Here is a 14,968-nt window from a genome sequence, read left to right as displayed (position 1 = left end):
AGGTTTGCTGTTGATCTTGGCAGTGGATGGTGAGAAAGTGAGGTGATTTAAGAGTTACAGATAAACCTTGTCTGTTCCATAGTTGTATATAAAGGAAGTACAGTTCTAGGAAATGAATCTCAAAAATGTGATTTATAGAATGTTTATTAATTTCACATTAAAGTATATTTTCATTAGGTGGTTGTAATCTGAAGAATAAATCTACTCAGTCATTGGAATATTGTGCTGAATTACTGGGTTTGGACCAAGATGATCTTCGTGTAAGTTTAACCACAAGAGTCATGCTTACAACAGCAGGGGGCACCAAAGGAACAGTTATAAAGTAAGTTCCTTAATTTATTACTCTGCAAAAAATCTTGCTTTGCAGTTTGCAAAGTCCTGCCTTGCAGTTTAATAGTGAAGAATTATTTTTCTGAAAACACTAAGATTCATAGTTGATCTTCATGCATCATTCCTTCTCTTCGTTATGCTGTAGAACTTGTGCTTGGTCAAAATTCTATGCACATCACTGAGGTAATCTAAATACAAATAAATGGAAATTTGCATTGCTCTTACAGTTGTTCCTTGCAGATATTCTGCATGGCACAAATTTAGTATGTGTAAGGTAAGAGAGAAGTTTACTTTTGTACAACTATGAAATTATTAGTTGATTATGCACACCACTATCAGGATGTTCTAGGCAATAGATCATTTTACTTTAAAATGATTTTTCATGCAAATGGGATGCACTCTATAAGTGCAACTCACTTTAGCAAAATACTCACCAAATAGAACTTCTTTAAGATTTCTTCATTTAGAGGAAATTGCAAATGATAAGAAAATAAGGACCTGGTCAAGATTTTTTTTAAAAAAAGATTTATTTATATATTGGAAAGGCAGAGTTACAGTGAGGCAGAGGCAGAGAGAGAGAGAGAGAGAGAGAGAAGTTTTCCATCCAGGAGTTCACTCCCCAAATGGGCACAATGGCCAGCGGTATGCTGATCTGAAGACAGGAGCCAAGAGTTTCTTCCAGGTCTCCCATGTGGATGCAGGGGCCCAAAGAGTTGGGCCATCTTCCACTGCTTTCCTAGGCCATATAAGAGAGCTAGACTGGAAGAGGAGCAGGCAGGTGGTCTTAAACCAGTGCCCATGTGGGATGCTGGCAGTGCAGGCAGTGGCTTTACTCGCTACACTACAGTGCTGACCATCAAAAGTAGTTTTTTAAAAAAGCTTTGCTATTTAGAAAATTTGCTACCACTTACAGTTTTGGAAACATTAGCAAGGTATATTTAGCCTGACTGCTTGCTAAGTTAATTCAAAATTATTCTTTTGTCAAGAAAAAAATTGCTAAATTCCATAGAGCAATCTCTGGGAGCCCAAAATAGGACCCATAAAAGCCCAGGTGGGTGGGCATCAGGCATCATGTCCTCCATTACCCCAGCAGAGTGTTTGGAAATTTTGTTTTATGTTAGGCTTTCTTCGTCAGTCTATAATTTTGTTGAGGACAGTGACTGTGTGTCTGTGTCTGCAACATTTAATGTTATACCATGCAGTTACTTAATACTATATAGTAGAGTTGGAGACTTCATATTTTAAGATGTAAACTTTTTAAAAATCATATAAATAACTTTTTAAACTTTAAAGCTATCCTCAATTCAGTTATTCCTTTAATGTTTAAGGAAAATTATTCCTCTGAGTAATTATTTACATATTCAACATGAAGGGTAAATTAAGATTTAAAAGGTGGCATAGTGCTCAAAGCCTCTGCCTGTAATGCTGGCTTCCCATATGGGTACTGGTTCGATTCCTGGCTGCTCCACTTCCTATCCAGCTCCCTCCTAATGTGCTTGGGAAAGCAGCAGGGGAAGACCCAAGTGCTTGGTCCCCTGCACCCTCATAGGAGACTTGGAAGAAGCTCCTTGTTCCTGGCTTCAGTTTGACCCATCTCTGGCCATTGCGGCCATATGGGAGAGTGAACCAGCAGATGGAAGATCTCTGTTTCTGTCTCTCCCTCTCTCTCTGTAACTCTGCCTTTCAAATAAATAAAATAAATGTTAAAAAAAAGATTTTTCAAGCCTAAAAATTCTTTTACCCAGGAATATACTCTTGATAATTTAAAAAAATTCCTATAGTTCTTATAGTTTTCTGCTGAGCCTCATTTATCTACACCCATTCATGTATGCCCCCTGGTAATTATTTTGTTCTTCACAGTAAATATTCCAGCATGTATTGACTTTGATATCAGGCATTATTTTGTGATATATTATCTTAAAGAGTTTTCCCTGGTGTAATCCGTTTTTGTTTTTAATAGGGTACCCCTGAAAGTGGAGCAGGCAAACAATGCTCGTGATGCCTTGGCCAAGACTGTGTACAGCCATCTGTTTGACCATGTAGTAAACAGAGTAAATCAGTGTTTTCCCTTTGAAACATCGTCTTATTTTATTGGTGTCCTAGATATCGCTGGTTTTGGTAAGTATAGCTTCTTTTTTGAGTTTATATTTGTTTGATATTTTACACATATTAAAATGATTTTTTGAGGTTTCTACCTTGTTATACCTCCTACTTGATATATTTTCAATTACATGCCCATACCTGTGTTTCATAATATGACTTACAGAGGAAGCTGATGTTTTTTAAAAAGAGGGAGACTCATGGGGGGTAGTTTTAGTCGTACTATTACTAAAATTACAACATGCTGATTTAAGCCATTTAATGAAGGATGTGGCTGTCCTCTTAAGTGAATATAGCCGAGGAAAGGGAAATTCATGAATGCTACTAACAAAGATAATAAAGTCACTAAGTAAATAAGTAGCAATAAATATAATATTTAAAGCCATTGATTAATATGTAGAACTGGCTATAGGTTGACCGAACATATAGGCTAACTTCATTACCATGTGTCAGAATTCATTAGTGATAATTTCAACAAATAGCTCCTGCTAATTCATTTTCCATCAGATGAATAAAATATCGTAAGTGATTGAGAACAACTGTGGAACCGTTCAATTAGAAATGAAATGGGTCATCATCATCTGAGCACTGCTTTGCTCTGAATGATTGTGGTTTTGTGTTGTGCTTTATTCATGGGGGTGATACCTTCTGGCTGGGAAGGTGTGGAATTACTTGATTATGTCAAGGGAAGATACAGGTGTTTACGTCTTGGAAGGGACGCTGTTTTACTGTTGATGTGATACATGTTTTAAAATTTATCACAAACCATTGCCTTTCTTCAAAGGTACAGAAACACCGGTCAGTGACTTAAGATTTCATGATCTTTAGATATTTCTTTCCTGGTCTATCCTAGTTTTAGTTTGATTTGTCCACATCCTCGCCAGCATTTGTTACATTCTGTGTTTTGGGTTTTAGCCATTGTGAGAAGGGTGAGGTGATACCTCATTGTGGTTTTGATTTGCATCTCCCTGATGGCTAGTGCTGTTGAGCATTTTTTAATGTATTTATTGGCCATTTGCACTTCTTTTTTTGAGAATTGTCTATTGAAGTCCTTTTCCCATTTCTCCACTGGAATGGATTTTTTGTTGTGGAGATTTTTAAAGTTGCTGATGCATTTGGGATATTAATCCTTTGTCAGATATGTGGTTTGCAGATCTTTTTTCTCCTTCTTTTGGATGTCTCTTCACTCTGTTGATTGTTTCCTTTCAGAAGCGTCTGAGTTTGCTGTGGTCCCATTTGTTTAGTTTTGCTTTTGCTGCCTGTGCTTTGGGGGTCTTGTCTAAGCACTTGTCTCCTACACAGGGTCTTGGTGTGTTTCCCCTACATTTTCTTCCAGCAACTTCATAGTCTCAGGTCTTAAATTTAGATTTTTCATCCCTCTTGAGTGATTTTTGTTTATGGTGACAAGTATTGGTCTAATTTCACTCTTATACATATACGCATCCTGTTTTATTGGCACCTTTTGTTGAAGAGATCATCCCTGCTCCACTGTATGGTCTGAGCTCTTTTGTGAAAAATCAGTTGGCTGTATGTATGTGGATTAATTTCTGGGCTCTCTATTCTGTTCCATTGATCTATGTATTGGTTTTTATGAGAGTACCAAGCTGTTCTAATTACTACAGCTTTGTAGTATGTTTTGAATTCAGGCATTGTGATGCCTCTAGCTTGATTTTTCTTGTTCAGCATCACTTTGGCTATTCTGGGTCTTTTGTGATACCATGTGAATTTTAGGATTGCTTTTTCTATTTCTGTAAAGAATGTCATTGATAGTTTTATAGGGATCAGATTGAATCTGTATTGCTTTCGGTAGCGTAGACATTTTAATAATACTGATTCTCCCCCATCCATGAATATGAACTGTCTCAATTTTTCTTTCATCAGTGTTGAAAAAATAACTTTTGTTGTAGAGATCTGTCACTTCTTTCATTAAATTTATTCCTAAATATTTGATTTTTTTTTGTGGCTATTAATCAGATTTCTTTCTTGATTTCTCTTTCTGTGAGTTCATCATTAACATTCAAAAAAGCTACTGGTTTTTTAAGTTTATTTTGTAACCTGAAACTTTAGTAAATTGGTTTATCAATTCTAACAGCTTTTTGGTGGCATTGTTTAGGTTTTTCCGTGTACAACATCATATCTTCTGCAAACATGGATAATTCAACATGTTCTTTTCCAATTTTGATGCCCTTTATTTCTGTCTCCTCTCTAATTGCTCTTGAAGCAGGGTATTTTTTTTAATAATTTTAGTGTCTTATAAAATTTAAATATAGAACAATTTTATGTGTTTTTTAAGACCTGACTTTAAATTCATCCCGTGATAACCATAACATTTTATTCCAAGATGAATGTCTGTGAAGTTGATTCGATAATGACTCCTGGTTTGGGTTTTATGTTTTCAGAGTACTTTGAACATAACAGTTTTGAACAGTTTTGCATCAACTATTGCAATGAAAAACTTCAACAATTTTTTAATGAAAGGATTCTAAAGGAGGTAATTGCCATTATAATTTAAATTTAAGATCTGTATTAAGGTATTTTAAATCTCAAAGAGAGACATGCTGCAGTTCTCCTCATTGAGGGGGGAATCCGTGAAGCCAAGCAGATACTAATGGTTCAGCTCTGATAGGTGACCCTTCAGAAGTGAGCATCTGCTGTTTCTTACCAGTGTCCTACTAAGCTAGGGTTCTGCTTGCTTCTTTCTGTGATTCTGCCACTACATGTGACTTTCTAGTTTCATTCCTGATCTAGCAACTCCTGCCTTTCTTCCAAGTCTGTTTCTGCCCACTGGCTACCTGCTTGTCTTCTCTCTGTGTGCAGTAGCAAAGCTACCAAATCAGGACATTCTGTGGAGCAACTGGCCTGGAAAGCATCTGGGTAGTACTCTCCCTTCCATGCTGTTTTGTGGACGCTCAACCGCCTGTGCATGGTTTGCCTTTGGGGCCATGATCTGTGGTCCACAAGGGAATTTTCTGCCACTGTTTACAGCAGATAATTATAGGCCTGGCACACAGTCACAATACCAAGTGTAGGACAGTTATTTTGTAATTCTTTAGTGTGCAGAGTAAATAAAAATAGCTTTGGATCAGTTGATTTGTGATTTTGCTCAGTATTTTTTTTTTTGCCATGAATTCTCCAATATTTTCTACCAATACCATTGACTCTACTTCCTTTTTATCATTTGAGAGATACTTTACTAAATGAATACAGTAGAGTTAAAGGGACCTGAAAGTTCATCTGGTCCAGCCCTTTATTTTGTAGACAACGAAAACGGTTCCCAAAATATTTAAGTAACTTCTGCAAGCCTGAGCACACCCTTCCTGGCCACTGGCCTACAACAGTGTATTTTCTTCATGTTAATACTGCTGTTTTCTAAATTCTGTCCTCTACTATGTCTCAGCTGAAATGTGTAATGCTTTCTTTCTTATCCCCATCCCATCTATCCTTTAGCATTTTTTTAGAAGATTTATTTTTATTTAATTGAAAGAGTTACAGAGAGAGGTAGAGACAGAGAGAGAGGCCTTCCATCCAATGGTTCACTCCCCAGATGGCTGCAACGGCCGGAGCTGTGCTGATCCGAAGCCAGGAGCCAGGAACTTCTTCTGGGTCTCCCACGTGGGTGCAGGGGCCCAAGGACTTGGGCCATCTTCTACTGCTATCCCAAGCAATAGCAGAGAGCTGGATCGGAAGAGGAGCAGCCCATATGGGATGCTGGTGCTACAGACCAGGGCTTTAACCCGCTGCACCACAGTGCCAGCCCCTCTTTTTACATTTTTAAAGTTGTTTTTTTTTTTTTTTTTATTTTATTAGAGGCCCAAGGGTAGAGAGATAGAGATAGATGATCCATCTGCTAGTTCATTTCCCAAATGTTTACAACAGCCAGGACTAGGCCAGACGGAAGCCAGGAGCCTGGAACTTTATCTGGATCTCCCAAATAGGTGGCAGGGACTCAGCCACTTGAGCCATCACTTGCTGCTTCCCAGGGTGAACATTACCAGGAAGCTGGATCAGAAGTAGACGTAGAACTTAATCTCATGCACTACCATATGAGATGCAAGCATTCCAAGAGGTGTCTTAACCCAGTGTGCCACAACACCTAACCCTTTGCCATATTTTTATTATGCATTTGTCCTTTTTTAAGTTTGTTTATTTATTTATTTGAAAGTCAGAGTTGGAGAGGGAAAATGGCAGTGAGAGATATCTTCCATTTGCTGGTTTACTCCCCAGATGTCTACCACAGCCACTGCTGGCTACCACTGGCCAGACCAAAGCCAGGAATCCATGAGATTCATCCAGGTCTCCCACATGCGTGGCAGGGACTCAAACACTTGGGCCATCTTCCACTGCTTTTCCCAGGCCATTAGCGGGGAGCTGGATTGGGAGTGGAGCAGGCAGGATATGAACCGGTGCCCAGATGGGATGCCTGTGCCACATGAGGAGGCTTTACCTGCTGTGCCACAACACTGGCCTCTATGTCTTTGTCTTTATGGGTTTTCTAGCACATTTGGCTTTTGAACATTTTACTTATATAGTACAGTTAAACCAATTCTGGCAGAAACAAATAGGTAAAACAAATACTTCTCAGTAAGATAGTTTCACTGGGAATGCTTTATTCAGCCACATTACTGTGTGAGATTTTATGTGCTTGCCTCTCATTTAGTGTACCTTAATCCTTCTCTTCCACACCAGCCTAGCAGGAAGCTTTATCTAGAAATAGAAACTGTGCAAAGAGGATACTGTGTCTTGATTTATGTTTACTTTTATAATAATCCTTTAAAATAAACATGAATTTCAAACTCATATTGTGTTGAAATGGACAATGCCTTCTAGAATTTCTGAAAACTTTTCTAGTAGATCTCATATGAGGAAATATTTAAACATAAAATGTTAAGACACATTAACTCACATTAACTTAAGTTCATTGCATAGTTCACCATCTGTGTTAAAATCCTTTTTTAAAATTTTTTTTTAAAAATAAGATACTGATTTTTACATCTAGGGATTCAACTTTTGATTTATATATTATTCTTCCAAATTACATTTATTTTTTCTAAATGACATGTACTTTGTATGTATGATATCACTGTGTAGGTATTATAGCCTGTTTATATTAATTGCTATTTCTGGAAATGTTCTAAATCTGTTCTTTCTTTGGAAAACTGCTGAGGGTTGTACTTGTTTGTATAAACCTTTATACTCTCGTAAGTGTTATGATCAGAAGCAGCACGAACTATTGAAGCCATTTTATATTTCACAGTGTTTCCATATTTTCATTCCTAGGAACAAGAACTCTATCAAAAAGAAGGTTTAGGTGTTAATGAAGTGCATTATGTGGATAATCAGGATTGTATAGGTATGTTATTTTTTACTCCACCTTTGGGAAATATGGGAGATAGTGAATGTATTTACTATGATTGCTCTATGCTCCGTGATTGACATTACTAGTTATGGGATTTGAAACTGATATTTGAGACAGGATTACTTCTCTAATACTGATTTCATGTTATTTTTCCTGCCAAGGCATCAAATTCAGCTTTGTTGAAAGATTTTCTAAAGTCTCTTGTATTTATTGCGGTGGGTATTTTCCTATTCAAACAAATAACATGTGAGTCAGTTAAGAGGGAACTCGGTTGTATAGGCAGAGAAAGGGTTTCTCATCTCAAATGAAGAACTCCCTGTCCAGGCCAGGTTCTAGATAAGGATCATCAAGGTTTAGCTCTGCTATCCTGTGATTTTCTTGGTTCTTTTCTCCTCTGTGCCTTGGCAGCATCATCTGGCTAGTTGGAAGTTGACTTTAGAAGTCCCATATGTCACATCAAATGCTACTGTACAGCAGAATAGAGTCTTTGTTTTCCTCGTCTATTTTAGCAGTAAAGTAACTTTTCTGTAGACCCCAGATAGCTCTCAGTCTGTCTTTTTTTTCCCCCAGTCCATCTCTAAAATCAACTCTTGGGCAAGCCTCGTTTGAAAATCCAATTTGAAAATCCAGTCATTAACTCACAGATATTGGCAACATATTTTTGTAATAACAAGAATATTGTAATAGTTCACATTAGAATTTTCAAAGTACCTTCACATTCTACCTGGTCTGCTCAGTATTCCCTTAACACATCATGTCCTTTCTCATCTCTGTGCCTTTGTGTGATTTGCTATCTTGTCTGGAGTTTGCCCCCTTCCATTTATCTCTTTATCCACCTGTACCTCACTCTGTGTCTGTGGGAACACTCCCATTTATAGCTTACTTCAGCATGCGACACCTCCTTCACCACCACACTTACCCAAGAAGCATCATTTTGTGACCAATGACAGTAGAATCTTAATTTCTAATCAGGGATTTCTGTGTCCTATAGCTTTGTCCTACTCAGTAGTTCTTGTATACTGTGTTTAAGCAGTTTACCTTTTACAGTTATTTTGAATGAGCCAGACATCCAGCAACATGAATAGATGGACATACAAATATTTTATTACTTAAAAGTTTTGCTTGAAAACGTTTATTTAAATTTTATTTATTTTCATTTTATTGGAAAGGGGTGGGGGAGAAAATCCATCTCTTGCCTGCTGGTTCACCCCCCAAATGGCCACAATAGTCTGGACTGGTCTAGGCGGAAGCCAGGATCCTAGAACTCCATCTGGGTCTCCAGTGTGGCCATGTGGAGCCTGAGATTCAATACTTGATCCATTATCTGCTGCCTCTCAAGGTGAACATTAGTAGAAAGTTGGATCAGAAGTGGAATAGCTAGGACTTGAAACAGGCTCTGCAGTATGAGGTGTTCTAAGCAACAGCGTACACTACTGTGCCAAATGCCCTTCCTGAAAGCATTTAAATCAGTTTGAGAAAGTAGTATTAAAAAGCTAGTCATGCAGAACCTTCTGTGGTTTTACTTCATTTTGAAATATTGACTGGCATTTGTGGCTCTGCAAGTTAAACTGCTTTTTGCAATGCAGCATCCTATATCCGAGTGCCAGTTCAAGTTCTGGCCTCTCTGCTGCTGATTGAGCTCCTTGCTAATGCATTAGGAAGGCAGCAAATGATGGTCCAAGTGCTTGAGCCCTTACCACACATGTGGGAGACCAGGATGGAGTTCTGGCTTCAGAATTCACCCTGGCCTAGCCTCTGCTGTTGTAACCATTTGGGGAGTTAACCAGCAGATGAATAATTCTCTCTCTCTCTCTCTGTCTCTCTGCCTTTCAAATAAATAAATGAAAAATCTTAAAAAAATCATCAGTATCACCTGGAAAAGTGGGAATTTCTTCTTCCTTAGCTTCTTATCCTAATTTACAAGTGGAACAATTACTACATTAGTTGCTTGCTTTATGGATTTTTTTCTCCTAAAACTTAGATTAAATATATGATATATATATATTTTTTGACAGGCAGAGTTAGACAGTGAGAGAGAGAAACAGAGAGAAAGGTCTTCCTTCCGTTGGTTCACCCCCCAAATGGCCACTACAGCTGGCGCACTGTGCCGATCTGAAGCCAGGAGCCAGGTGCTTCCTCCTGGTTTCCCATGCGGGTGCAGGGCCCAAGGACTTGGGCCATCCTCCACTGCCTTCTCGGGCCACAGCAGAGAGCTGGACTGGAAGAGGAGCAACTGGGACAAAATCCGGTGCCCCAACCGGGACTAGAACCCGGGGTGCTGGCGCCGCAGGAGGAGGATTAGCTTATTGAACTGCGGTGCTGGCCAAATATATGATATTTTCATAAGTGACCAGATCTGGAATAAAAATCTATCCTCTGTCTATAGCTTTTGAGAAAATTCTTTGGATTGTTTTGTTGTTTTTGACCAGTTTTTTTTTTTTTTTAAAGATTTATTTATTTGAGAGGCAGTGTTAGAGATAGAGGGAGAGCCAGAGAGAAAGGTCTTCCATCTGCGGGTTCCGTCTCCAAATGGCCGGAGCTGGGCCAATATGAAGTGAGGAGCCAGGAACTTTTTCTGGGTCTCCCACACAGGTACAGGGGCCCAAGCATTTGGGTCATCTTCTTCTTTGTCAGGCCTTAGCAGAGAGCTGGATTGGAAGTGGAGCAGCTGGGATTTGAACTGGTGCCCAAAGGGGATGGAGGCTTATCCTACTGCACCACAGTGCCAACCCCATGTTTTTAAGAACTGGTCACATATCTCTAAAGTGTTGTTTTTAGGGTTATTGTGAGTACTTTAATTTTTTTAATATAGATTTAATTGAATCAAAACTGGTGGGAATCCTGGATATTTTGGATGAAGAAAATCGCCTTCCTCAGCCGAGTGATCAGCACTTTACCTCTGCAGTTCACCAGAAGCACAAGGATCATTTCCGACTTACTGTGAGTTTGCCACTCTAAAGATGAGAATCCGTGGTTGGGGGAGAAATCTTAAAAAGATGTCCTAGATAGTAGATATTCTTTGATAATTAAAATCATAAGTTATGTAGCATTTAAAGCAACTGTATTATATCCAGTCCGCATCTGCTGTATATGGACATTTAATTTATATCTATTTTGTTGATAATGGTCTGTGTAATCAAGTCTCACTTCTCTGGATGGAAAAGTACATTTCAACTGCCAGAGATGAGCAACGAGACTTACCTGCTGGCTTCACGTTCTCCCTTCTGGGCTAAGTGGCCATCAGCTGCTATCTTTTGTATCATGTGACCTTGATGACATTTAGGGGTTAGCATTTAGAGTCACAAGCAGCCATCTGAATGCACATTTGTAAGATTTGTAAGACCAGCTGTTATGGTTGTGGCTTAAGCTCAACCGGTGGAAGCAATCCATGTGACAGTAGTGATCAGTCACTTGTTTGATCCTCTTTCCTGGGGAATTTTGAGTATAAATAAACACTCAGAATGGACAATAGACGATGAAGCAATAGAACATTTAAGTAGCATAAAGAGAAGAAAAAATACAGAGAGCAATAGCAATAAATTAGAGGTGCCTTTCTAAAAGGGCCGATGGTTCCTAAACCACTATTGGGCCGTAGAGCTGGGTTTGAGTCCTTGAGGGAGCGAACAGTAGAGCTGTTCTGCCTAAAGCTGGGCTGACTGTGTGACTGTTGGGGTGTTTCCTGTGTTTACCTCATCCTGTCTTTTCACTCTGCCATCATCGCCTGAAGTAATAAAAGCATAGCTCCATTCTTGCACTCATAGAGAACTTGATGAGCACAGAGGAATGTGGGTGTCGATTTCAACCACAGAGAGAGGAGCTGCGTCATCTTACAGCTAGCAACAGCAGCAGCCACAGAGAGACAGAGAGGAGAGGGGAAAGAGAAGTTCCTTAGTGGAACTAGGAAGCAGGCAGATATTTTGCATGCTGTCTATTGTTTTGAGATGATGACATAGTACAATAATCACTGCTTTGATTATCCAGGCTCTTAAAGGAATGGTAATAAGTATTTTTGTTGTCATTTTGACTAACAAGATCAATGGTAAGTGGGTTAAATGGATTTACTTGAAAAGCTGATGTAATTGTGTTAAGTTTCTCTAGGGATTAAAATACCTCAACTACCTGCTGCTTGGACTTGGAGTTCCTCCTGTATCTCTATAAATATTTCTTACAGTGTAGAGCGTATTTCTGTTACTTATCTGGGGATAGAAATAAAACAATGTATACCCTCAACAAAACTTCTGCTAAAATTGAACATAAATATCCTATCAGTTCATAGTTCACTGGTCTTGGTTAGCAACCAGCCTGTGGAAATATAGTTATATTTGGCAAGGGTACTGGTCACTAGTGAGCAGAGCCAGACAGTAGTCTCAGTCAGAGGTTTGTAACTCAGAGGACAGCAAAGGGAAGCAGCAGGAATGGGCCTTGAGTGCTTTTCTCAAAAGAGAACAGGAGCGAGCCAGTAAGTCACATTTTATGTAGGCCATTGCTTTTGTTCTATTTCTTTGGAAATGAATGCAATGACCATTGATTGGACACGTATTACGTGCCAGGCTGTGCTGTAATGATTTTACTTAATCCTGTTAGTATCCCTGTGCTATGGAGAGAGACATAGCAGGAGAGGTTAGGTGACATGTGCAGTGTGGCGTGTGAAGAAGGGCAGTTTGCCTGCAGGGTCCGCGCCCAGCTTGTTCTGATGTCTTTATTGCCTCTGGCTGGGAAGAGCCTCTGAGTTCTTCTGGCTGTCCGACCTTGAGCAAGCCTTTAAGGTCCCCAAGTGTTGTGTTTCTCATTTAAATAAGATTGTTTTGAAGACTTGAAATGTGATCTTCTGTGTGAAAGCATTTTGGAAACTTTAGATAGGACACACATATAAGATAAAATTAAGTGCTACAACCTTAAAATGATTTAGTTTCCTTGAGATAGATTTAGGCTTATTGTATATAAACATATTAAGGTGTATGGTTTGATATAGTAAGTAGTAGAGTCTCTGTGGTGACTTCAGGTATCTCTTTACCTGTTTTTACATGAGAAACCCCTGAAGAAATAAATGATATGAGCTCTGGGATGTTTGAAAGTTCTCTAGGTGATTCTGATACAGTGCCAAGTTTGAGAGGCACTGCTTTAGGCAGTTAACTTTATAATGTGCCAGATACTTTGCATGTGCTTCTAATAGGGTTTTTTTTTTTTTTGCTTATATCTAATTTTTAAGGCATTATAACCAAATATTTGCTATATTTACTGATACTCTAAGGCATACTAGGTATTTAAAGAGTTTAATTTTTGTTTGTATAATTTTAAGTGTTTTATTTCTAGGATGTTTTTAAAGGAAAAATTATTTAATGTATTTTTGATAACTTAATAACCCATCTGTGTATTGTTTTTCAGATTCCCAGGAAGTCCAAGCTCGCGATTCATAGGAACATCAGAGATGATGAAGGCTTCATCATCAGACATTTTGCAGGGGCTGTGTGCTATGAAACAGTGAGTGTGACTTTGTTCAGAGAACAAGCACTCAATGTTGAAACTATACTGTAAAATATGATAGCCTCTAGTTTCCTCACAGTGGCTATTTAAATTAAAATAAAAATTCAGTTCCTCAGTCCACTCACCACACTTCAAGTGCTTACACTGACAGGTGGCAACTTTATTGGATAGTACAGATAGAGATTGTTTCTGTCATTGCAAAAAGTCCTATTGGACACAGGTATATTAAGGAATAGCCCCATAAGACGGATTAGAATACTAATGTTTGGTTTATTTTTCAGACCCAGTTTGTGGAGAAAAATAATGATGCTTTACACATGTCTCTCGAATCCTTAATATGTGAATCCAGGGATAAGTTTATACGGGAATTATTTGAATCATCGACAAATAACAATAAAGATACTAAACAAAAAGCAGGAAAACTTAGCTTCATCAGTGTGGGAAACAAGTTTAAGGTATTTCTGTTAAATAAATAGTTTGAAGTATTTTTTTACTGCATTTAAAATTAATACATTGTTTTATATTCTGAAATGGATAATGTAGATCGCTGACAGAAATCCCACAAGTTCAGAAGCAAACCCTACGTTGTTGATATTTGTATGCAAAACAACATACACACACACATATAAAAATAACATAGTTCTTGTAGTTGAACATACAGAAATGCTTGTAATTTTCTGAATGTGTTCTTTCTTGGTACTTAACGTATCTGATTGCTTCTCCTAATGTTCTTGCTTCTGCATCCTATCTAGTTGACCTTCCAACCTTCTCTTTCCCTTGTGTTTTCTGTTTCCTTCATCATTCAGCAGTTTTGTTTTAGCTGGAGTAGTACAGCTGGAGATGGCTAGAGAGGACTAGTTGAGTTGAGAGAGGAAAAGCAGGCACAGCCAGGGGCTTCAGGTAAATGATCACCTTCATGGACTCTTACTTATAGAGTGGCTGCCATGTGAAAAAGAGCCGGGTTCAAATTAATTTCTCAGTTTTAATTTGTTTTCAATGTGTTCTGTCACTGTGGCATTGTGGGCATGCATATTGCACTCAACTTGATTAAGGCTTTGAATAACTCCTATAAAAATACATGCTTAGTTGTGGCAAACTCTTCAAATTGCTTATTTAACATTGCTGTTGTATTTATAGTAAAACTCTATAGTTGCCTTTTGTTATATATACTTAATTAGGAATAATATTTAAACATCAGAACCCAGTCACCCCTTTCTATCCACAGGGCATTGGTTCCAGAATGCCCTGCAGATACCCAAATGCACAAATGCTAAGGTGGCTGATATAAAATGGCACAGTATTTACATACAGTCCACACATCCTCTCATATACTTTTAATATCTAATGCAATATAAAAGGTTATTATAGCATATTGCTTAAGAAGTAATGACAGGAAATAAAAGGACATGCATTCTATACAGATGCACTTTATCTTTTTAAATATCTTTGGTGGAGGTTGGTTGAATCTGCAAGTAGAAACCATGGATATGGAGGGCCAACTCCACTGTCATACAGACTGATAGCATAAACTTAGCAAATATCTGTTGGATTTAAATGGGCCATAAATAAATAGCTTGATAAAATGATGCTCATAAAAATTCATTTTTAAAAAAGCTTAATCATAAACATAGGAGAAAGCACATAATATGATTTTAGGTAACTGAATAAAAAGCCTTGATTTTTTTGCAATTATATTAA

At 38.2% G+C, this 14,968-nt stretch overlaps 1 protein-coding gene across 10 annotated transcripts in view; it reads left to right on the top strand.

Moving 5' to 3' along the window:
• MYO6 (myosin VI) overlaps window positions 1-14,968 on the top strand; it is a 173,821-nt gene that overhangs the window by 102,132 nt on the left and 56,721 nt on the right. For 7 of the 10 annotated variants that reach the window (XM_008263127.5, XM_002714538.6, XM_070073859.2 and 4 more), the window contains 7 exons: window positions 178-322; window positions 2,291-2,448; window positions 4,830-4,921; window positions 7,708-7,780; window positions 10,599-10,726; window positions 13,172-13,267; window positions 13,552-13,725. In XM_008263127.5, coding sequence (XP_008261349.3) covers window positions 178-322; window positions 2,291-2,448; window positions 4,830-4,921; window positions 7,708-7,780; window positions 10,599-10,726; window positions 13,172-13,267; window positions 13,552-13,725 — 866 coding nt within the window. Of the gene's footprint in view, window positions 1-177; window positions 323-2,290; window positions 2,449-4,829; window positions 4,922-7,707; window positions 7,781-10,598; window positions 10,727-13,171; window positions 13,268-13,551; window positions 13,726-14,076; window positions 14,171-14,968 lie in introns of all 10 variants that reach the window. The other 3 variants (XR_007923236.3, XR_016233926.1, XM_089332999.1) reach the window with 2 other exon arrangements.

The sequence above is a fragment of the Oryctolagus cuniculus genome, chromosome 5 (assembly GCF_051225735.1).
Source record: "Oryctolagus cuniculus isolate XC-2025 breed Fujian yellow rabbit chromosome 5, ASM5122573v1, whole genome shotgun sequence".
In the NCBI taxonomy this organism is placed as follows: domain Eukaryota; kingdom Metazoa; phylum Chordata; class Mammalia; order Lagomorpha; family Leporidae; genus Oryctolagus; species Oryctolagus cuniculus.
Note: the sequence above shows the minus strand (reverse complement) of the source record. Positions and strands in the feature narration are given on the sequence as shown.